The sequence below is a fragment of the Chlorocebus sabaeus genome, chromosome 20 (genome assembly GCF_047675955.1).
Source record: "Chlorocebus sabaeus isolate Y175 chromosome 20, mChlSab1.0.hap1, whole genome shotgun sequence".
NCBI lineage: Eukaryota > Metazoa > Chordata > Mammalia > Primates > Cercopithecidae > Chlorocebus > Chlorocebus sabaeus.
Genome location: NC_132923.1, coordinates 82,843,229 through 82,865,803, shown reverse-complemented (window position 1 = coordinate 82,865,803; position 22,575 = coordinate 82,843,229). Strand labels below are relative to the sequence as shown.

The 22,575-nt window shown below is 42.6% G+C and overlaps 2 protein-coding genes across 6 annotated transcripts in view; one reads left to right on the top strand and one right to left on the bottom strand.

Moving 5' to 3' along the window:
- Positions 1 to 380, bottom strand: part of IFT25 (intraflagellar transport 25) — a 50,214-nt gene extending 49,834 nt beyond the window's left edge. The window contains exon 1 of one of the 3 annotated variants that reach the window (XM_007978674.3): positions 312 to 380. The gene's annotated coding sequence lies outside the window, so the exon portion shown is untranslated. The remainder of the gene's footprint in view (positions 1 to 311) is intronic. The other 2 variants (XM_073007281.1, XM_073007289.1) reach the window with 2 other exon arrangements.
- LRRC42 (leucine rich repeat containing 42) lies at positions 163 to 21,930 on the top strand. Of its 3 annotated transcripts, XM_007978680.3 has the most exons (9): positions 163 to 624; positions 1,887 to 1,920; positions 6,061 to 6,547; positions 11,899 to 12,030; positions 14,129 to 14,247; positions 15,492 to 15,580; positions 15,752 to 15,865; positions 20,056 to 20,140; positions 21,427 to 21,930. In XM_007978680.3, exons 3-9 carry the CDS (start codon positions 6,075 to 6,077, stop codon positions 21,699 to 21,701), a joined length of 1,287 nt encoding a protein of 428 aa, XP_007976871.2. In that variant the 5' UTR covers positions 163 to 624; positions 1,887 to 1,920; positions 6,061 to 6,074; the 3' UTR covers positions 21,702 to 21,930. The 3 variants fall into 3 exon arrangements, with proteins under 3 accessions (XP_007976871.2, XP_007976872.2, XP_072863374.1); XM_007978681.3 differs by lacking the exon at positions 1,887 to 1,920; XM_073007273.1 differs by lacking the exons at positions 163 to 624; positions 1,887 to 1,920 and adding an exon at positions 1,982 to 2,084.
- Positions 21,931 to 22,575: the final 645 nt, after the last annotated feature.

Genomic DNA, 22,575 nt, shown 5'->3' with positions numbered 1-22,575 from the left:
TACCCCGAGCTCTTCGCGCCACGCCTCCCCCAGGCCCCACCCCGCCTCAGCCCCGCCCCCTCGCCGCGGCCTCGGCCCCTCCTACCCCTAGCTCTTCGCGCCACGCCTCCCACAGGCCCCGCCCGCCCTTGACTCCGCCTTCTCCAGCTCCCATTACTTCGCGGGCCAAGATGCGCAACCACTCCCGAGGGCCTTTCCCCAGGGCAGTCCCAGGACTTGCGCTGCCTACCCTCCCCCAGCTCAGCTGTATCCCTGGGGCCGCAGGACCCAGGGGCTCCGCCCTCCCGCGAGCACGCACGCGCAGGGCCCACCTCTGCTAGTTCCAAACCCTCGGCCCTCGGGTCGCCTGCCTGGGGCCCGGCCCCGCCTCTAGACCCGGCCCCGCCTTCGTGCCGGGGCCCGCGCACGCGCGCCTCCCCGGCCCAGCCTTGCCCCCGTCCCAGCCGGTCCCGCGGTCCCACGGCGCCTGGTTGCCCCTAGCCCTCTCCCTCCTCCCACCTTCGCTGTGTCCCACCCTCCCTAGCTTTGTGCCCGGGGTGCTGAGCCCTTCCCCGTCAGCCGCGCCGCGGGAGGAGGGAGCCGCCACAGAGGAGCTGCCGCTCGCTGCCCCGGGCAGGGGCACAGGTAGGTGGCGGCCGCGGGCCGGGCCGCTCGCGGGGCCCCGGGTTGCGTGTGGGAGCGGGGGCGGGGTGTTAGGGAGCGGCGGGGTGGGGGAGGGGAAGCCCGAGAGGGACGGCGGGGCGCGGGTTGAGGGGAGGATGAGGTATATGGGTGTGGACGATGGGTTTAAGGGTGGCGTAGGGGTGCGGGGGCAGGCTATGGGGACGTGTGAGAATTGGGGTTCGGGGCCGGGGTGGGATAGGGAGCAGGATTAACCTGGGTGGGCTCGGGGAGAGGCATGCGTGGGGAGAGAGCGGAACGAAGGCATGCGTGGGGAGAGAGCGGGAAGAAGGAATGGGGAAAGGAAATGGGATTTTAGGGGTTCAAGGAGGAAAGGAGCTAGGATAGGAATAGAGAGGGTGGGGTCTTGGGGACAGGGAAGAAAAGTTGGGGGTGTGGAATGCCAAGTTAGGGATAGGCGTGAAGGAAGAGGGTCTTGAAGATTGAGAACAGAAGGCAAGGAAAGGGTTGGAGAGATTGGGGGCCTAGGAGAGGGAAGCCCCTAGAGTGGGAAGACGGGAAGAATAGATGGTGGAGGGAAGGAGTGGGGGTGGAGGAGTTGGGGAAAGAAAGGGAGGCAGGTGGAGGTTGGGAGATTGGAGGTTGGAAGGGTTGGGTCTGTGGAACAAGCAAGCCACCTTTCAGCAGGAGCACGGAAGGGCTGGAAGGGTCTGAGGCTTGAGGTGGGCAGGGGAGCTGAGGTGAGCGAAGGGAGTGGGGTTAGGATTTTTGGTGTGAGAAGCGCTAGAGTTGTTAAGAGTCACATTGTGGGAGAGATTGGCATGTTCTTGGGGGGCAGTAGGGAGCCTGAGAGAGGAAAAGGTATGGGTGAGAAGGCAGGTAGTAAAGTGCATATTATAGGAAAAAAGTAGTGAGGAAAGTTGAAAATTGAAGAATGGGGACACACAGAACAATGAAGGTGGATTGTTGGTTATTGCTGATTTAGAACTACCCACAGTTTAGTTTCTGTTCAGGTTTTTATTTAGAAATTTTCCCAAGAATACTGCATTTTCAGATAAACTAAGTGTCGGCAGCCTTGGGATGAAGGCCATGGGCTGGCAGATGTTCTCCTGGTGTATGGATGTAGCTCATTTTGGGCCTGGCAGAGGGAAGAAGGGAGGCCTCGTTGTAACTGTCCTGGCTCTGTTCCCACCAGCTCTTTCCCTAGATGTGCACCGGTTTTCGTTTTTTTTTTTTTCAATCTTATCCCTTCTCCCTCCCCTCAGGCTTCAACCAGTGAATACTAGAGGGATCAAACAGGTGGGTGAGATTAATTTTTCACATTTTTTTTTTCTATCCTTAAGGCTGATGTCATATTTTTAGTCTTGAGAAACAGCATCATGCCAAGGAAAGAGCTTGAGCTTTGCAGTAATGCGACCCTGAGATTGAATTCTGGCTCTGCCACTTACTAGCTCTGTTCTAGAGTAAGTTATTTTATTTCCGTGGGTCTCTTTGTCTATTAAAAGGCAATACTGACCTCATAGGTTCATTAGAGATTACATGAGATCACTTATATAGTACCTAACACAGTGCTTGGCAACTGGTAGGTGCTTAATAAATGGTAGCCATCATCCAGTATCGTTAAACATCATAGTTATTCCTACAACTTACTATTCTTAGGGGATTTTTATCTTACTTTATCTTCTGAAGTTAGGTATTTTCTTCTTCTTCTCTTCAAATTAGCTGTAAATTCAGCTCATAATTTTACCCTGTGGGCTCCCTGATAACCCCAGTTCACCTGACTGGGATAGTCATGCTTTTTGCTTGGAAAACTGGATTCAAGGTCTAAAAAACTGTCATGTGTAGTATCAATAATTTTATCTGGCCTTTTTCAAGAAAGCTGTATAGAACTGAGTTTTTAATGTAATACAGCTATGTTTCATTCATTTGATGAAATGGTACACTTCGTGGTAACTTTGGCTCTCTTGTGGTGACCAAATGCTAGAACATACATGATTATAATATTTTTCTATGCTGTCGTATGGGTTACAAAGCTGCCTTATTGTAGCAGGCTGGGAGACTATCAAAATGTCGCTGTTACTCTTGATCCAATATATAATACAGCTACTACGATATACATTGGACATTGTTATTATTGTAGTGACTAAGTATTTTAATTTTTCAATTTGGATGGGGTTTTCACCGTGGTTTAGAACAGGTCCATTTGTAATACACCACCCTGTACACCATCCTGTACATTAGTGAGGGTCAAAAGAGAAGTAGAGAAGTTTTATGTAGAATTCTCTTGCCTTTCTGGTCCTTAGCCTTGAAGGGTTCAAATGTTAATTTAATGCTTAGATCATGTTATAGTACCTCATAGACTCTCAGGAAGCTCCTTTTTGGGAGAATGCAGGATGTGCTGATTTAGTAGTAGAAATTAAAGGATTCCTGAACCAAAGTCAATTCCTCCAGTGGCTTCTGGACAAATGATGTGGGTTTACTCTCCAGGAAAAAATTGTATTTATTTTTTCCTCATTTAGAAAGAGAAATGGTATTTGATGGGTAATCTAAAGAAAAACAAACAAAAAACCAGAACCGTTCCCTTTTTTTGAAAATGATCCCTGGAAGCCAAAGCATCCCAGATTTTGAGGAGCCCAGATTAGGGTCCTTACTCTAGTCCCAAGCTGCTTGTGCCCTCTGCTGGATGGAATCAGACTTCTAATTTTCATCTGAAGTGGTCACCCACTCACCCAGCCATCCATCCATTTGTCCATTTTACAACAGTATTTGTGGAAGACACTATTGGGGTGAGGGTTGGGGGCAATACAGATGGGCAGACCCTGTTTCATTGCTCAGGGAGTTCACAGTGTATTCATCCACTATAATAGGGTATCTTCCATAGAATTTGTCTTTCTGTTGTTAAAATCACGTCAGTCCTTTTTAGGGCCATACCTAGCATCTGCTTTCTGATCTACAGGTAGAGTAGAGCTCTGAATGTTAAATGACAGGGATAAAAACCAAAGGACATCTGTTTTACTTCCTCAGTCAAAATTAAGGTCTGCAAGGTTGGAGGGTCCAGATGCTCATCCCTACTGGAAGAAGAGCTCAGAATAAATGAGGCATCTCCTTAGCAGCAGGCGCTGTAAATGCCGGCAAGAGAGAAGTATGGGTTGTAAGAGCTAGCACTGTGACAGAATTTTTTTCCCCGTTTTTTAGTTTAGTTGTCTCCCACCCCTTGTAGTACCAGTAGCAATATACTCCCATCGTGTGCTTTGCCTCTGCCACCTGCAGAATGGTCTGGCAAGTGGGGGAGGAGCCTGCAGCTGTTGCCTGGAAAAGGAGCTGGCTCCTAGCAACGGTATCAGCAGGCCCTGCAACTGAGAGCACTAAGTTTGTCCTTTGAGGTCTTACCCTTCCTTTCATACAGTTCAGCAAATATCTTTTGAGGGCTTACTTAGTACTAGGCACTATGTCAGGCCTGGGAAAGATAGATGAATCAAATAAGTACCTTGCCTTCAAAAAGCTCACCACTCGGGTACATTAACAAGTGAACAGACATAGTACATGGTTCTAAGTGCTATGTAGGAGAGACTAGGTGCTCTGGGAAAACCAGACAGGCACATACTGGTGCAGGGGTTAGGGAAGGTTTCCCAGAAGAGGGACAATGTTAATGATGAGTAGAAATTAGCTAGGTCAGGGAGGCAGAGCAGGATGTTCCAGCCAAAGGGAACAGAATGGGCAATGGCCAGTGGGACATGAGAGCATGGCCAGTTTACCTGGGTAGTATGACAGGGCCAAAGATTGTAGGACATAAGGAGGTGAGCAGGAAAGGGTGAGGCTCTAGAGCTAGGCAGAATACTTCTCTCGTGCTTTTATACACATAATTATCCTTGAGAGAAACATGGATAGTACTGATTCCCACACACAGGACCATTGTTTCATCTCCAGAGACTCAGCATTTTTGATCACGGACTTAAATGTGGCTGACACTCGTAAGTGGCTTCAGGGCCACATTGTGGCCCCACATTGATGCAGAAGAAGCTGAGTTGGTTCACTCTAAAACTCAATCAGATTCTTTTAGGGATATTATCAGGCCTGTATGATATTCTACCTCTCTTCTCCCTTAAAATTGTAGAAATGATCATCAAATAAATACCTTCATTTTATTTAACATAGCACTTTTTCATGTATTTTGAAATCTCACGGTTACTCAGGAGGAAAACAAGTATTCCAGTTCTTGGGCACATAATATTACCCACATGACTGCAGAAATGCCCAACTGTTTGACTTTTTTATGTTAAAACTGCCCTAATAGAACTTTAATAGATACAAAGTGTCCAAAGGCTAGAATAGCTTTTATGTAGCTCTTGTAGTGGAGGTGTTTTATTTCTAGATTTTAAAAAAATCCTGTTACTTTTGGTCTTTGTAAAATTTAGCAAATGAGTAAACGTTGGTTGCGCACTATCTGCTCAGGGACTATAAGATGCCAGGGCACTGTGTTATAGAGTCTGCATGAATTCAGCGTGGTTCCTCCTCTCAAGGAGCTCAAAGCAGCAGATGGCAGACTCAGAAACAAATAAATAGAACAGTGAACCAAACGCAACCAAGAAGTTTGTGGACTGTGTCAAGCTAGCCAGGAAGTTATTTATTTCTAGTCTTTTTTCTGTGTGTAAACACGTTTTTTAAAAATTTATAATTTTAATCACTTTATCACATTCCATGGTAAGTATAAGTCGTAATGTATTTATTAACATCCCAATTATTGGACATTTAGGTTATTTTCCAATTGTTTTGCTAATATAAACTTACTGCCATTAATTTACACATAAATGAATCTTTGCTGACATCTGTGACAACTTCCTTAGTGTGAATTTTAAAGATGAGATTTTGACCTGGGGTTTTTGTTGTTGTTGTTGTTGTTGTTGTTTTGGAGTCTTGCTCTTGTCACCCAGGCTGGAGTGCAGTGAAACGATCTTGGCTTACCGTAACCTCTGTCTCCTGGGTTCAAGCGGTTCTTTTGCCTCAGCCTTCCGAGTAGCTGGAACGACAGGCACACACTCGGCTAATTTTTGTATTTTTAGTAGAGATGGGGTTTCACCATGTTGGCCAGGCTGGTCTCGAACTCCTGACCTCAGGTGATCCACCCGCCTCGGCCTCCCAAAGTGCTGGGATTACAGGCGTGAGCCTCTGCGTCCGGCCTTGACCTGGGTTTTGAAAGATGAGTAGGAGATGGCCAGATAAACAAGAAAAAGGGGAGAGTAGGAAGGGGCATTCCAGGTAGAGGCAATAAAGGCAACCTCGAATGCCAAAGTTCCCAGGCAACTGGTAAGTTTTGCTTTTCCTAAAACAGCCACCAGTCCTGCCTGGTAGGCTCATAAAGCCCTGGGCACAGCAAGATGAAGTTACATGTTACAAATGGCATTTTAATTGGATTTGCTTCCCTGTGCCTTGCTTTCACAGTTGCTACCAAGGCAATGTCTTACTACCTCAGCTCAGAAAACCACCTAGACCCAGGGCCCATCTACGTGCGAGAAAATGGGCAGCTGCACATGGTCAATCTGGCTCTGGATGGTGTCAGGAGTAGCCTGCAGAAGCCAAGGCCTTTCAGACTATTCCCCAAAGGCTTTTCTGTGGAGCTTTGCATGAACAGGGAAGACGACACTGCACGGAAAGAGAAGACTGATCATTTCATCTTCACATATACCCGGGAGGGGAATCTTCGGTACTCCGCCAAATCCCTCTTCAGCCTTGTCCTGGGCTTCATCTCCGACAATGTGGATCACATTGATTCCCTTATTGGCTTTCCTGAGCAGATTGCCGAAAAGCTGTTCTCTGCTGCTGAAGCCAGACAGAAATTCACTGAGCCAGGTGCAGGGCTGAGGGCTTTACAGAAATTCACTGAGGCCTATGGAAGTTTGGTGCTTTGCTCCCTGTGTTTGCGAAACAGGTGGGTGTTCTAATTAGGTTATTCAGCATTTTATTGGGTGTGTAAATTCTGTCAAGCTCTGGGGCTTAGTGGGCTCAGGGGCTTCCCTCATCAAATAGCACTTCAGTTTAGAACTTCCATATACAAAGTGAAAGACCATATTGAAAAAATCACTCTTCCTTCTCCTCACGTCTTAGACGAGACGACACTTAACTTTATTCTGAAATCATTTTACAAGGATTAGTTGTCACAGCTCCTCCATTAAGTAGAAAATATTCTTCTACCAGCTTTCAAAGAGAAAATAGAAAAGACAAAATGTGATCTGCCAAATATCTCTTGATATGCTCTTGCAGGTGGGGAGATTAGTATCCAGAGTTTTGGGGCCTGTTTTTGGTTTTCAGACCACTAAATACTGACCATTAGATAAAAAATGACCTTAAAAGATTGGGTGATTAAAATTTCAAATATCCTAAAGTTTGGCAATTCTCAGATAAAGTCCCTACATTAAGGTCTATAGTCTAACAAAGCAGATATTTTTTCTCTTGTGACTTGCCTTTGCTCATATGCTTTATTTAAAATTTTTACTCTACCATCATGTAAAAACACTTTCAAAACATCTAATTTCTTTTTAAACTTGCAAAAAACAATAAAAATATACAAGGCAAACAATTTAAACACAAACACAGAGGGGCATAAAATGAAACAGAAGCCTTCTTCCTATCTCATCTCCAGTTTCCTCTCCCCAGAGACCAAATACTGTTACCAGTTTTTAAAATACCATTCTAGAGATGTTCTACGCACATACATGTTTGTGTAGTTCCCTTCTTTGTTATACAAATGGCAGCATCCTGCGTACATTCTAATGGACCTTGCTTTCTTCACATAATTTGAAAATCATTTATCATCAATACTGGTAGGTTTTTTTTTTTCTTCTTCTTTTGAGACAGTCTCACTCTGTCACTAGGCTGGAGTGGCAGTGGCATCTCAGCTCACACTGCAACCTCCAACTGCCTGGTTCAAGCGATTCGCCTGCCTCAGCCTCCCCAGTAGCTGGGATTACGGGCATGTGCCACCATGATTTTTGTATTTTTAGTAGAGACAGGATTTCACCATGCTGGCCAGGATGGTGTCGATCTCTTGACCTCGTGATCCGCCCACCTCAGCCTCCCAAAGTGCTGGGATTACAGGCGTGAGCCACCGTGCCTGGCCTACTTGTAGGTTTTTAAAATAGCTTTATTGTATACTACTGTATGAACTATTCTGTGATTAGACCTGAAAGGCAGCTTACTGTTTTTTTTCTTTTTTTTTTTTTGAGATGGAGTTTCACTCTTGTTTCCCAGGTTGGAGTGCAGTGGCGCAATCTCTCACTGCAACCTTCGCCTCCCAGATTTAAGCAATTCTCCTGACTCAGCCTCCTAAGTAGCTGGGATTACAGGCACCCACCACCACGCCCGGCTAATTTTTTGTATTTTTAGTAATACAGGGTTTCACCACGTTGGCCAGGCTTGTCTCAAACTCCTGACCTCAGGTGATCCACCCGCCTCAGCCTTCCAAAGTGCTGGGATTACAGGCGTGAGCCAGTGTGCCCAGCCGGCAGCTTATCTGTATGAGCATTATAACAAGGGCTGAACAAAAAATGTATATAAGAGAAAGCCATATCTGAAAACAGAAGGTAAGCTCATATGCTTAATAAAGGAAAAATGATCTTTATTTAATCAGCTCATAGAATTAATGGTTTCACCACAGGCCAAATACTGTATTTTAAAAAGAAAAGACATAAACACATGTAGAAAGGGACAGAAACTTGGCTCATAAACTGAGCAGGCACCTTGAAAGCTCTGTCTCTGGACTATGGTCTCAGTCGTGGCTGGGCTTGGAGCTGCTGCCAGTGGAAAGGAAAAAAATTACCTTGCCTAAAGGAAAAAGTCAAGCAATATTTCATTGTAGCTTATGCATTTAAAATACATTTTACCCTTCATTTTTTCTTCCAAGTTATTTATGTTCGTTGTTGAAAAGTTAGAACAGTGGCAAAATAGAATTGTGATGTATATCTTGTTTTAAAATTATTTTATGAAAGCAATATATACTATTTGGGGAATACATAAAATTATGGTACTAAAAAATTCATAATTTCACGTGATCATTTTCAAATATATTATTTTTATGCATTTGGGAATATATACTTTGTACAACTTGTATTCTGTTTTTTCCCCACCTACCTTTATAGCTTAATATTTCCCATGCTATTGAAAATGCTGTTTATCCATTTGCAATATCTGGATACTGTTGTAGTGGCAGATTGGTCGGATTGGAATGAGAATAGCACTTTTCATTCACATTTGATGAGGACATAAATTAGTGTAGCATTTCTGGAAGCAGATTGGCAATATGTATCAAGAACCTTGAAAACATTCATACTGTTTGTTTGACCCATTAATTCTACTTACTAAGAATCTATTCTAATCCCTAATGTAATAATCAAAGACGGGAACGGATATTTTTACAAAAGAGTGTTCATTGTAGTACTGTTTGTATGAGTGAAAATCTAAAAACTAAGTGTTCAACAGTAGGGAATTGGTTAAGCAAATTATAGTATATTTACATGATGAAATATTATGTAACTATTAAGATAATATTCTAAGAAAGAGATTTTTAAAATGTATGTACTGCATAGATAGAAAGAAAAAAGAAACCTACCAAAAAGTAGTCTAGATGGTGGGATTAGAATTGATTTCATATTCTTTATACTTTTCTATATTTTATTTTTTTCAATGAAAGTGATACATTATCAGAAAATGTAAGAAACATTTACATTTATATAATAATCAGAAAATATAGGAAACTTTTTTTTTTTCCTTTTTGAGACAGGGTTTCACTCTGTTGCTCAGGCTTGAGTGCAGTGGCGTGATCTTGGCTCACTGCAGCCTCCGCCTTCCAGGTTCAGATGATTCTCCCACCTCAGCCTCCCAAGTAGCCGGGACTACAGGCGCCTGCGACCGTGCCCAGCTAAGTTTTGTATTTTTTGGTAGAGATAGGGTTTCACCATGTTGACCAGGCTGGTTTTGAACTCCTGACCTCAAGTGATCCACCCACCTCAGCCTTCCAAAGTGCTGGGATTACAAGCGTGAGCGACCATGCCCAGCCAGAAAATACAGGAAACATTTTGAATATAATCTTTTAGCCCGTATTTTATTGCTGCAATTCCAGACTTGACTGTCTCATTCAAATGTAAGACTTTGAATTGTGATAAAAACCCCTCTTCTTTTGAATCCTTGAAGGAAAATAGAGGGCAGGAAATTTGAGGTTGCATTTGCAATCCAGGGCTGTAGCTGCAGTCCAAGAGGTTTTGTCAGCACAAAGGGGTTCAGGTCAAAAGTAATGAACTTGAAAAAATAAATGAAAATAAAATAACTGGGTAGGTGCAGGCACTTGCTATCTTGGGGTTAAGTCACAAAGCTACCTGCCGGAAGCAAGTGTCTTTGCAACTGGATTCCAACCTTATGAAAACTCTCTTCTTTGTGTTGAAACCCCAGTGATTTTTAATCCTGCTGGTGGTCACGGGGAGGCAAGTATGTTTTCTTTAAAATACCACCTTTTGTTATTGACATAATAGTAATAGCTACTATTTCATGAGGTCCTGCAAGATGCCATGGAATTTTTAAATATTGTTTCTCTTTTTCTCAATAATCCTGAAAAGAAGTAATCATTGGCCCCATTGTGTAGCTGGAGAAATTGAGGGTCAGAAAGGTTAAGTAACTGTCTCACAATCACACAAGTAATTGGGCTGTTAGAATCCAAACTCAGATCTGGTCTGTGCTCTTTCTATTGCCTTTCCACTATACCGTTCTGAACCCTTTAAGGGAAAATTTGGAAGACTGGTTGCAAGCAAGATCCTAGAGCTTTGATTATGTCCTATATTAGCATCTAGTAGTGTCTGTGGCCTAACACGTTTGTTCCTCAACCTTGAGTTTCGTAATGTTTCTTAATCACATTACACAGTGTTATGTCCTTTGCAGAGAACCCTTGTTTCCGAATTACTAAAAATCTTTTGGTTAATTGATCAAAGGATACGTGTTTTCCTTTCTCTGATTGCCAGTAATCCCCTAAATCCCCATTAACACACTTCAACTCTGTGATTGGAAGGTGAAAAACAGCAGCTGTATTTACAGTGCAATTAAAATACATCTGAGTAAATAAGGCTCTTTTGTGTACCCAGCTGAGCTCGATCTCCAGACAGCTTAGGTTCCACCCTTTAAAGGGGTATCAGTGCCTCAGGCCATCTGTACCTAGCAGCCAGGCCAGTCATTAGTTTGAGTACATCTTTTTTTGTTTGGAAGTAGGAAGAAAAGAGATTAACTCCCCTCTTGCCCTCTGATTATTCCATCCTGTTTTTGGCAGTTGTGATCCTGCTGATGGAAGAGAGGTGTGACCTCTTAGGTGTAACCCCACTGATCCTAACACACCATCTTACTGTGGAAGCTTCTAGACATCCAAGAGGAAGGTGAATGAGAGAGGCCTGCTCTTGCCACAAGTCAGTTTCCCTGTCCTCTTAGGTTCCTCTCCTCTCCGTTTCCTGTCACACCTAATCCCTTTCATTTTTTCTCACTGACCTCATCTGAGATAGATGAACCACTAGAAAGCAGGGCAGAGGCCCCAGCCTGGGCTGTGGAATGCTGTTTTGATCTCCTTTCCCTCTCCAGAGGCTTCCCTGACGCTTCCAGATAACAACTTGGCAAGGTGCTACAACGTAATTAAGTTGCTGGTGCTCAGGGTTTGTCTTAATATCCATCTAGACTGGAGTGAGTCCTTGTGGCAGTCTTGCTGTACATACTTTTGGAGTAAAGTTAGGGTAACAAAGGCACAGGGGAGTGTTCAGGAAAGATAAAATGTGATGTGCCAAATATCTCTTGGTATGTTCTGGGGGATGTGCAGATTAGAAACCGGTCTTGACCTTGCTCCAGTTTTCAAATCACAGGATGTTGAGCATTAGATTAAAAGCGACTTTAAAAGAATTAGTAATTAAAAATTTGAGTATCCTAAAGTTTGGAAATTCTCAGGTAAGGTCCCAACACCAATGCCAAGGTCTGTCTGATAACAAAGCAGATGTCTTCACTTGTGACTTTCCTTTGCTAATATACATTTTTTAATTTATTATTCAGAATTTTTATTTCACCATCACATAAAAAGATGTTCAAGGCATTTACTAATTGAAAACTTAAGCCTTTGCCCTGATAGTAATTAGTGAAGTCTGCTTATTCCATAGTACTGTGTCCTGATAGGGTGGTGGGATGTTGACTATGATAGAAATCAGCAAATGGTAATGCTTTAAGAGGAGTTGGGGGAAGCTATTGATTGCTCTCCGTGCTTTATAGGTATCTGGTGATTTCAGAAAAACTTGAGGAAATTAAGTCTTTCCGGGAGCTGACCTGCCTGGATCTTTCATGTTGCAAGCTTGGAGATGAGCATGAACTTCTAGAACATCTCACCAATGAAGCCCTGTCTAGGTACTGACCTGTTACCACTTGTAGATGAATTGTTTCAGTATTGTTTTAAAGGCTGATCCAACAGGATTATCTTCAGGAGTGCTGATTACGTCCTCTTCTTATGTTGATTTGCTTATTTTTTTCTAAAACATTTTCAATCTCCAAATCTCCATTTACTTGGTACAAGCAATGTAGATTAGACAACCCTTAGAAAGTCAGTCAGTTGACTCAAGTCAGTTAGTTGATTCTCTTTTTCTAAGTAACTTTTATTTAAACATGTAATACTTGAAGCTACCTGGGTTGAAAAATGGTTTTGCCCTTTATTTATTCTTTTTTTTTTTTTTTTTTTTGAGACAGTTTCGTTTTTGTTGCCCAGGCTGGAATGCAGTGGCACAATCTCAGCTCACCACAACCTCCACCCGCCAGGGTTCAAGCAGTTCTCCTGCCTCAGCCTCCCAAGTAGCTGGGATTACAGGCATGCACCGCCACGCCCAGCTAATTTTGTATTTTCAGTAGATACGGGGTTTCTCCATGTTGGTCAGGCTGGTCTCGAACTCCTGACCTCAGGTGGTCCGCCTGCCTTGACCTCCCAAAGTGCTAGGATTACAGGCGTGAGCCAATGCACCCAGCCCTATTTATTTGTTTTTTTAGATGGAGTCTTGCTTTTGTTGTCCAGGCTGGAGTGCAGTGGTGCGATCTCAGCTCACTGCAACCTCCAGTTCCTGGGTTCGAGCTATTCTCTTACCTCAGCCTCCTGATAGCTGGGATTATAGGCGCCTCTCACCACGCCAGCTAATTTTTGTACTTTTAGTAGAGACGGGGGTTTTGCCATGTTGGCCAGCCTGGTCTCGAACTTCTGACCTCAGGTGATCTGCCCGCCTCGGGTTTTGCCCTTTATTTATCCAGTCCTAGTTTATTCTAGCAAGGGATGAGACATTATACCATAGTCAATAATCATTATCATTTGCTACTTTAACTATCAATGAGCTCCAACTATAAAGGAAATGAGCTATTAAAGATAGCCAAAGAAATTATTTGTGGAAATGAGCTATTAAAGATAGCCAAATAAATTATTTTCAGGAACCATGATTTAAAGAAATAGCCCAGTTTGTACCATTCACAAATAGTCTGACTGCTCTCAGATTATTCTGACCAACAAAGAGGAGGACAGATGGATTCCTCTGTGGTTTTATAAACACCCAGAACAACAGCATTACAAACCTGGGTCTAACCTGCTACCTGAGGCCTGCTTCTGACAGTGACACCTACCTACTGCCCCATAAAAAGATACTGTTGTTGAGCCTAGGCAGCACCAAGGCTCAGATTTCTTATGTGAAAACGGAGCATATTAATACACCAATTCCAGCTTAGCAGCAGATGGATTGGGTTATGGGTATATTTTATTAACCCAATCTGAAAATCTAGATTGATAAAGGTGGTTAAATTTAGAGGATTGTGTGCTCTGCAAAAAGAATTCTCATAGGAGTTCTTTAGCAGCCTTTCCTGACATATTTAGAATGTTTTTGATTTTCACACGATGTGTCAGAAAAGCAGCTTTTGTTTTAAACTATATTTATCCCCTTAGTGGAAGTCCATTTATTCAACAATATACCTTTAGTGCCCTCTGCCCTCTGAAATTAGTACTGCATGACACTAAATTAACCCTTACTTGGTAACTGAAGTGGCACCAAAAAATCTCTTTTTTTTTTTTTTTTTTTTGTGAGTCTCCTAGGCTGGAGTGCAGTAGTGCGATCATAGCTCACTGCAAGCTTTGAAATCCTTGGTTGAAGCCATCTTCCTGCCTCAGCCTCCCAAGTAGCTGGGACCACAGGCATACAGCACCTTGGCAAGCTAATTTTTAAAAATTTCTTTTAGGGATGGAGTCTCTAACTCCCAGGCCCAAGTGATCCTCCAGCCTCAGTCTTCCAAAGTGCTGACATTACAGGTGTGAGCCACCATGCCCAGCCCAAAAGAGCTTAACTCTGTTAAATGCATTGGGTATGAAATAGCAAGAGGTAGAAGATATGTTGTATTTTTAAATGAAAATGTTGAAAGCATGTTTTTATAACTAGACTGTCTCAAACTCTGAGTAATTTATGTATGTACTTTGTTTCCCTAGTGTAACTCAGCTCCACCTGAAAGATAATTGTTTATCTGATGCTGGGGTGCGGAAGATGACAGCACCAGTTCGAGTGATGAAAAGAGGCCTTGAGAATCTAACGTTATTAGACTTATCATGTAAGTTTTCTTCGAAAATATAGATTATTTTAATGTTGGATGAATGGCCTTAGAGATCATCTTGTTCTTCCCCTTCATTTTAGAGGTAAGAAAGGAAAGGTGACTTTCCAGGGTGCCATAGAAACTTGGTGGCAGAGCGGAACCGAGGCCAGAGACTCTTGACTCCTGGTCAAATGACTTTTCCAGCATATACCACCTCTTTAGGGTAGGAAAAACCCTTTCACATTCATCCATGTCACTCGCTGTGTGCAAACAGAGATACCTTTCATCATATTCATTGCATACTTAAAGGACTTTTGACTCATCTTTATTTTCCTTGAGCCTCTGATCCTTGGTATCTGTCAGCTAGGTCCTTTTTTATCAATGTTTGCCTGATGAAAAGCTGGATGAATGGATAACTTACTCGAATTAACAAGACATTGACTCCAATGGTAAGAGGTTGACAGAGATCATTTGCAATTGAACTGAGCATCCATTGACTCTATGGCAGGACAGTATGGTGCCAAAAGAATAGAAAGAGCAGGGGTTTGAGGTCCGAGGACCCTTCTTGCTCTGCCACTTTTACTACCAGTTATATACCTTCGGACCAGTTATTTAACCACTTTGAGCATTGGTTTTGGCCTTTGTAAAATGAGAATAATAATGAGTGTCCTGTCTGCCTCCCAGGGAAGTGTATTCATTCACCAGATATTTTTTGAGCGTCTATAATGTGCCAGGCAGTATGCTTATGGCCTTGAGGACTCGATGCTAAGTGTAGCACTCTCTGACGCGAGAAAGTAATATATAAGAAAGGATTCTGAAAAAAAATGCAAGTTGGTAAGAGTGTTGATAGTATCTGTGTCTAAGTTCCCTTGAATATATTTTTAAAATAAATGCTTTTACTTTGGAGGTGAAATGGCCATGAATAAAGTATGGTGAACCATTTTAATACATGTTTATATATGTTTTCATATGGTTCCAAATTAAACCCTTTGGGATAACTACCTGGTTCATTTATTTTTCTGCTCATCCCCAACTCCTAGAAAGTAAGAGCTGTAAAGGATCTTTAAGGATCATTGAATGTAGCTCTTCTATATTATGAATAGTAAAGATCAGACTTCTGTATTTAATTTACTTTGAAAAGTTTGCCAACTCAAATGTTTTGTAGTTTATCATTGCCTGGACTTTTTTCTGAGCTTATTTTTGGTTGTCATTTTAACAACATTTATATTGTAACAGAATGCTACCTTGTTTTTGACATCTAGGTAACCCTGAGATCACAGATGCAGGCATTGGATACCTCTTTTCTTTTAGGAAACTAAACTGCTTAGATATCTCTGGGACAGGGCTCAAGGTAAGACTTTTGGTTCCTTCACTCATTTTTCTAGACTCAGCAATTTGATATTGCCTGTGCTAATTGGTATTTAGAAAGGTCTGGTATTTATGATGGTCTTTATTTACTACTGAAAGCAAGTAAGAATTAACCAAATGCATTTGCATTTCTGATCTGTCTCTGCCTCACTAGGACATCAAAACCGTCAAGCACAAGCTCCAGACCCACATAGGCCTTGTTCACTCCAAAGTGCCTTTGAAGGAATTTGATCATAGTAACTGCAAGACAGAGGGCTGGGCTGACCAGGTACTCCAGATTTTTCTTCCCTGCTGTTGATGCAGCTTTTCATCTTAATTCCAAGTGTCTTATCCAACACATTGAATAAACAGTAATCCACTTGGTATTCCTTGGCTAAATTGTCGTCTTCATGTCAAATTGGAGACACTGATGGGCTATAACTGGCCCATATACTTAAAGAATTGATGCCAGACCTTATATCTCATGCTCTGGTCACTAGATTATGCCTTATCTTTACTGGACCTAGGAGAAAATGTCATCTTACAAATGACTCAGAAAATAAGTGAATTCTGGCTTGCTATACAAAAAAGCAGTCTGACCCAACTTCAGAAGGACGGATTCTCTTAGTAGTATGTATATACAGGAGAGAGAATAAACTCTGGTGTCAGCAAATAAGGATTCAAATATGATTCTTCTCTTTCTTTTGGGAAAGTTTCTTACCTCCCACGGCCTTAGTGAGGAAGTGTCTCTCGTGTCCCTCTCTCACTGAGTCTTACCAGTGAGAGAACTTTACTTTGACTCCCTTTTGTCTTGATGGTCTTTCTTCACTTGGTAAAGTACAGACTTAAGTGAGATTCAGAGTCTTCTATGTAAGTTGGAAGTGAGAAAGTAACCAAGTAGGACAGCACAAGTAGATGTCACCTTCCCTGTGACTGGTGCCTTTCTCCTTTAGATGCTTTTAACCAGTGTTTCTTGGTGGAGGCCTAGAGGACCCACCAAACTGTCCAGGATCCCTTCTTAGCTCCAAGCCATAATGCATAATGGTAGAACTGTCTACCTGCTGGATTGTAGCATCACCTCTCCACAGTAAGCAGGGAGACTGGTGAGTTGTGTTTCAGAAGCACACTGAGCTTGGTCCAGAACATGCATGATGAAAGAATTACCATGGTGCATTGCCAGATAAAGTTTCTAGTGCTGTATGAGACCTAGATGCATCCAGTGGACTTGGGACAGGTGTGGGATGGTCTTACAAAGGCTTGCTGCAGTTTGATAGCAGGTGACATGGTGGAAAGAGCATAGGCTGTGGAGCCAGAAAGACCTGGGCACGGAATCCTGGCTCAGCAGCCCAATAGCTGTACAACCTAAAGCAACTTTCAGTCTCTGTCTTCATCCATAAAATGCAGAAACCAGGCTCTCTCTTGAGCAGGGCTTGGGAAGGATCAAGTAGAATACCTGACAGCCTGACCTGAGAGTAAGTTGATGACCAGTGCAGTCCTGCCCTCCACCCTCAGCTGGGCCCCTAGGACTTGGTAGCAGTGCTTTGCTTTGCTTATGTCTTGGGGATCTGTTATTGAAACTGTTGCAGACTGACTCCACTCACCTGCCCTCATTCTTGTCTCACAGGGGTCCACTTAATTCCCTATTTCTGTCTCAGAATTTCTCCATTTCTTCAACCGTATTCTACTTCCCTACTATTGGAGAGAACAAGTATTCTCCTTTATTGTAGTCACAAGCCCTTTTTTTTCTTTTTTAAAAAATTTTATTCCTGAAGATATCCAGTTTCCCTTGTGATAATTACTAATAATGGTTTTTCCCTCCTGCCCCTGCCCACCATGTCTTCATTTGTCCCTCTTTGTTGTCCATCTGCTTTCTGTAGATAAATGCAAGGTGTCCTTATTCTAGCATGGTTCTCATTCCCCAGTGCAGCTGTGCATTGTTTCCTGTCCAGTCTGCCCCATCCCCTCGGTGCCTACTCAGTTCTTACTCCCTTGCGACTTAGTTCTGGCCTCTCCTGCTCTCCTGACAGGGTCCTCTTGAAGGTGGGTGGTGATATTCTTTACCTTCTTTGGCTTTCCTGCAGCATTTGATAGAAACATGCATGCCTTATTATTTTTCTCTGGGCCTCTCTCCTGGCTCTCCCACAGCTTTCTCACTCTTCTGGCTGTGGCTGATTCCTCTTTCTTCCTCTCCTCTTCTCCCACATCTCAACACTCCCCAGGTGCTCTTTCAGTGTTCTTAGAGCTCCAGCTGTCCTTGCAAGGATGACTCTGCATTCCTCTCTAGACACTACACCCATTCCCAGGTATCCTCTGTAAATCTCCACCTGCCATCTCAAATTCAGCTTGTCCCAAACCAAACTCATTTTCTTCTTCCCCATCCCCGACCAGCTCTTACTGACATTCTTATTTCTGTTTAGTGGAAGGAAGCACCATTTTCCCTATTGTCCACTGAGTCAACACGTTTGATTAATCCGTCCTGGTGTTCCCTGAAATCTGTTCCCATTTTTATCACCAGGAAATTATAGAAGAGATGGCAACTAATATTTATTAAGTGCCTTTTGTATACCAGACACTGTGCTAAACTCTTTATGTATATTATCTTGTTTAATCCTTAAAATAGCCCTATGGAGTGTGTACTATCGTTGATCCTTAACAGATGAAGAAATTGAGACTAAGAAATCACTTGCCATGGGTCCCCTGGCAATTAAGTAGTGGAGCCAACTCTGGAACTGGTTTTTTGTTTGTTTTTAGATAGAGATGGCGTTTCGCCATGTTGCCCAGGCTGGTCTCGAACTCCTGGGCTCAAGGAATCCTACCACCTTGGCCTCCCAAAGTGCAAAGATTATAGGTGTGAGCCACTGTGCCTGGCCTGGAACTGTATTCTTTTTTTTTTTGAGACAGAGTTTTGCTCTGTCACCCAGTCTGGAGTGCAGTGGCGTGATCTTGGCTCACTGCAACCTCCGCCTCCCGGGTTTGAGTGATTCTCATGCCTCAGCCTCCCAAGTAGCTGGGACCACCACGCCTGGCTAAATTTTGTATTTTTTAGTAGAGACAGGGTTTCATCATGTTGGCTAGCCTGGTCTCGACTGCGATCCGCCTGCCTCGGCCTCTCAAAATGCTGGCATTACAAGTGTGAGCTACTGAGCCTAGCCTGGAACTATATTCTTAAATTCAGTGTTGTACTGCCTATGTCCTGAAAATGTTTTTCTTGACCTTTTTTTATGATCATTTCATTGCATTCCATAATAAAAAAAATATTAAATTTAAAGTTCTTGTTATTTGTGGTATACTGAGAGGATCATTAGCTTTTCTTGCTTTTTTTTTTTTTTTTCTGAGACGGAGTCACTCTGTCGCCCAGGCTCGAGTGCAGTGGCATGATCTCAGCTTACTACAAGCTCCGCCTCCTGGGTTCACGCCATTCTCCTGCCTCAGCCTCCCGAGTAGCTGGGACTACAGGCGCCCACCGCCACACCCAGCTAATTTTTTTGTATTTTTAGTAGAGACCAGGTTTCACCGTGTTAGCCAGGATGGTCTCGATCTCCTGACCTTGTGATCCGCCTGCCTCGGCCTCCCAAAGTGCTGGGATTACAAGTGTGAGCCACCGCGCCCGGCCTAGCTTTTCTTTATGTATAGTTTATATTCAGGCATATTTCTTTTCTTTTTTTTTTTTGAGACCGAGTCTCGCTCTGTCGCCCAGGCTGGAGTGCAATGGCGTGATCTCAGCTCACTGCAAGCTCCGCCTCCCAGGTTCACGCCATTCTCCTGCCTCAGCCTCCCGAGGAGCTGGGACTACAGGCGCCCACCACCATGCCCAGCTAATATTTTTTTTTTGTATTTTTAGAAGAGACGGGGTTTCACTGTGTTAGCCAGGATGGTCTCGATCTCCTGACCTCGTGATCCGCCCGCCTCGGCCTCCCAAAATGCTGGGATTATAGGCATGAGCCACCGAGCCCAGCCACTTATTTCTAAAAGAATTGGTAGCAGCTTATAATAAAAATATCTTTGTAACAGTTTAAAAAGTAAAAACTGGTCATGATAATGTTATGAGAGTATGGAAACATGGACGTTTTACATACAAGAGTTTGAGTTATAGTTGGAGTATTTTAAGGCACGAGAGTAAGTCTAGGAATGTGTGGAAAGTTTTATGACTAAAGTTTTAAGTTTTAATATTTAGTTTAAGGGTATGTAATTTATTTCCAGCTTGGAATAAAGATGAAAATAGACAGGGAAATCAGCTTTATAGATTTCCCTTAGTCATGCAGATACATATATCCAATGTGTTTGCATTCTGACTCAACTCCTGCATTAGAACAGAAAACTCAGACTTGACTTGGTTCTTATTCTTATCACCAGGCATCTGAAGTAAAATTTCCCAGAGGGGTTTGTGTTTATGGAGAGGGAAAAAGGGGGAACAAGAAAGGCTTGAGATTAAAATCTCGAGATTTTGTTTGGATTCAAATCTTTCCAAATATGTTTCAGATCGTTCTGCAGTGGGAGCGTGTGACTGCGGAAGCTGTGAAGCCACGGGAAACCTCAGAGCCTAGAACGGCAGCTCAGCGCTTCTGTGAGAAATTCCCTTTCCTTTGAAGTTTTTTGCCCTTTATTTGCATCCTTAAAGCAGTTTCACCTGTTTTCCCTCCTTGGAAAAATTAATTATGGTAGTATTGGCTTATTTATGATCACCAAGACTTGTATTCCCTTAGCATAGCTTACAGTATAAGTTCACACTTAGCTTTCAGCATCAGCACCAGGAAGACAGCTTTTTAAAATTACTTTTGTACCATCTTGTTCCAAAAAAGATTTGTGGTGGTACAAAAGTAGATAGAATACAGAAGATGAAAAAGGAATTAAGTGTAGCCAGAAGTTGGAATCAGCCCAGGTGTCCATCAACAGATAAATGGATAAACAAAATGTGAAATGTACGTACAATGTATTTCAGGCTTTAAAAGTAAGGAAACTTTGACACAACGTGGATGAGCCTGCAAGATGTTATGCTAAGCAAAATAAACTAGTCGCAAAAGGACAAATACTACGTGATTGTTCTTGTATAAGGTAGCTAGAATAGTTAGATTCATAGAACAGGCAGAATGGTGGTGGTGACTAGGGAGGCAGGGGTGGCACAGGCAGGAATAGGGAGTTATTGTTTAATACGCGCAGAGTTTCATTTGTACAAGGTAAAAAGAGTTCTGGAGATGGTGGTGATGATTGCACCACAATGTGAATGTCCTTAATACCGCTGAACTGTACACTTAAAAATGGCTCAAATGGTAAACTTTATGTTATGTATATTTTATCATGATTTTAAAAGAGAAGGAATTGATGAAATCAAAGTGAAGAAAATATAAAGGTACCAAGTAAGAATCCAGGACATACCAAAAAAAATGTAAAATAGATTGTATCGTTTGCTCTTTGGCCCTTAGAAGACGGAGTCAAATCCAGATTTCAAATAATGAAGGCTAACATTTTGGGGGCTTTTAGTGTGTGTCAAGCATTGTACTAATCTATGTACATTATTTCATTTATCTTCATATTACCCTTATGAAATAGGTTTTGTATCCCTATAGAGGTGATTAAACAGAATTTCAGACAAGTCACTTGCCCACGGTCACTTCTAGGAAGAGGCAGATCTAGGATTTAAATCCAAATCTGTCAAACTGTAGTATGAGTCCTTGCCTTCAACCTGTACCTGCATGCATACCACAGCGACCTTACAGGGCACTCAAGGCAAAATGCAGTCAATGCAGATATCACCCTGTTTGGGCCTTTGTCATATCCCTGGGGGTATCCTAGACTGATGAGGGGATTAGCATGCCAGTGTAGTGAACTCATCACCCTTCACTTCTGTCACAGATGGGAAGCGGTCTCGAGCAGAAGCCCCTCTGAAGTGTCCCCTGGCAGACCCCCACATGAACTCTTCTGAGAAACTCCAGTTCTATAAAGAGAAAGCCCCAGATTGCCACGGGCCAGTGTTGAAACACGAAGCTATCTCAAGCCAGGAGTCAAAGAAGAGCAAGAAGAGACCTTTTGAGGAGTCAGAGACAGAACAGAATAATTCTTCACAACCTTCAAAGCAGAAATATGTATGTCTTGCTGTGGATGACTGGGACTTGTTAAATTCCTATTGATTAGTAGATACAGGTTGACCTTTCTCTGGCCCCCAGCTCTAATGTTTGAGTAAAGGAGACTGAGGATGATTTACTTTTTGTTTGAATTTACCTATGGCATTAGCATAGCAAGCAGATATTTCTACTTTTGTGGTGGGGGAGGGGAATGCTATGGAAGTATGTAATAATTTCTAATGTATATTTTCAATACATAGTAATTTTTTCAAATAAACATTTTTGCTGTCCTTAAGTTCTGCTTGTGGATTATAGATTGGAGCCGCAGGAAATAACACGTTGGCTTGGAATGGAAGGCCAGGTGAACTAACAAGGCAGCTTAGCATACCTCAGAGATACTGCAGATTTGGTTCCAGACCACCGCAGTAAAGCAAACACTGTAAAGTGAGTCACCAGACTTTTTCATTTCCTAGTGCATATAAAAGTTATGTTTTCACTATATAGCAGTCTATTAGATATTCAATAGCATTGTCTCCAAAAAACAAAAAAAAGTACATACCCTAATTTTAAAATACTTTATTGCTTAAAAAAAAAAGAAAAGAAAATGCTAACAATTATCTGAGCCTTTAGCAAGTTCCAGTCGTTTTGTTGGTGGCTGGGGGGTCTTTCCTTTGTTGGTGAATGGATGCTAACTAATCAGGGTGGTGGTTGCTGAAGGTTGGAGTTGCTGTGGAAATTTCTTAAAATAAGACAATGAAGTTTGCCACATGGATTGACTGTTCTTTCATAAAATATTTTGCTAGAGCACATGATGTTGTTTGATAGCATTTTACCTGCAATGGAACTTCTTTCAAAATTGGAGTCAGTCCCCTCAAACCCTGCTGCTGCTTTATCAACTAAGTCTATGTAATATTCTCCATCCTTTGTTGTTTCAACAATG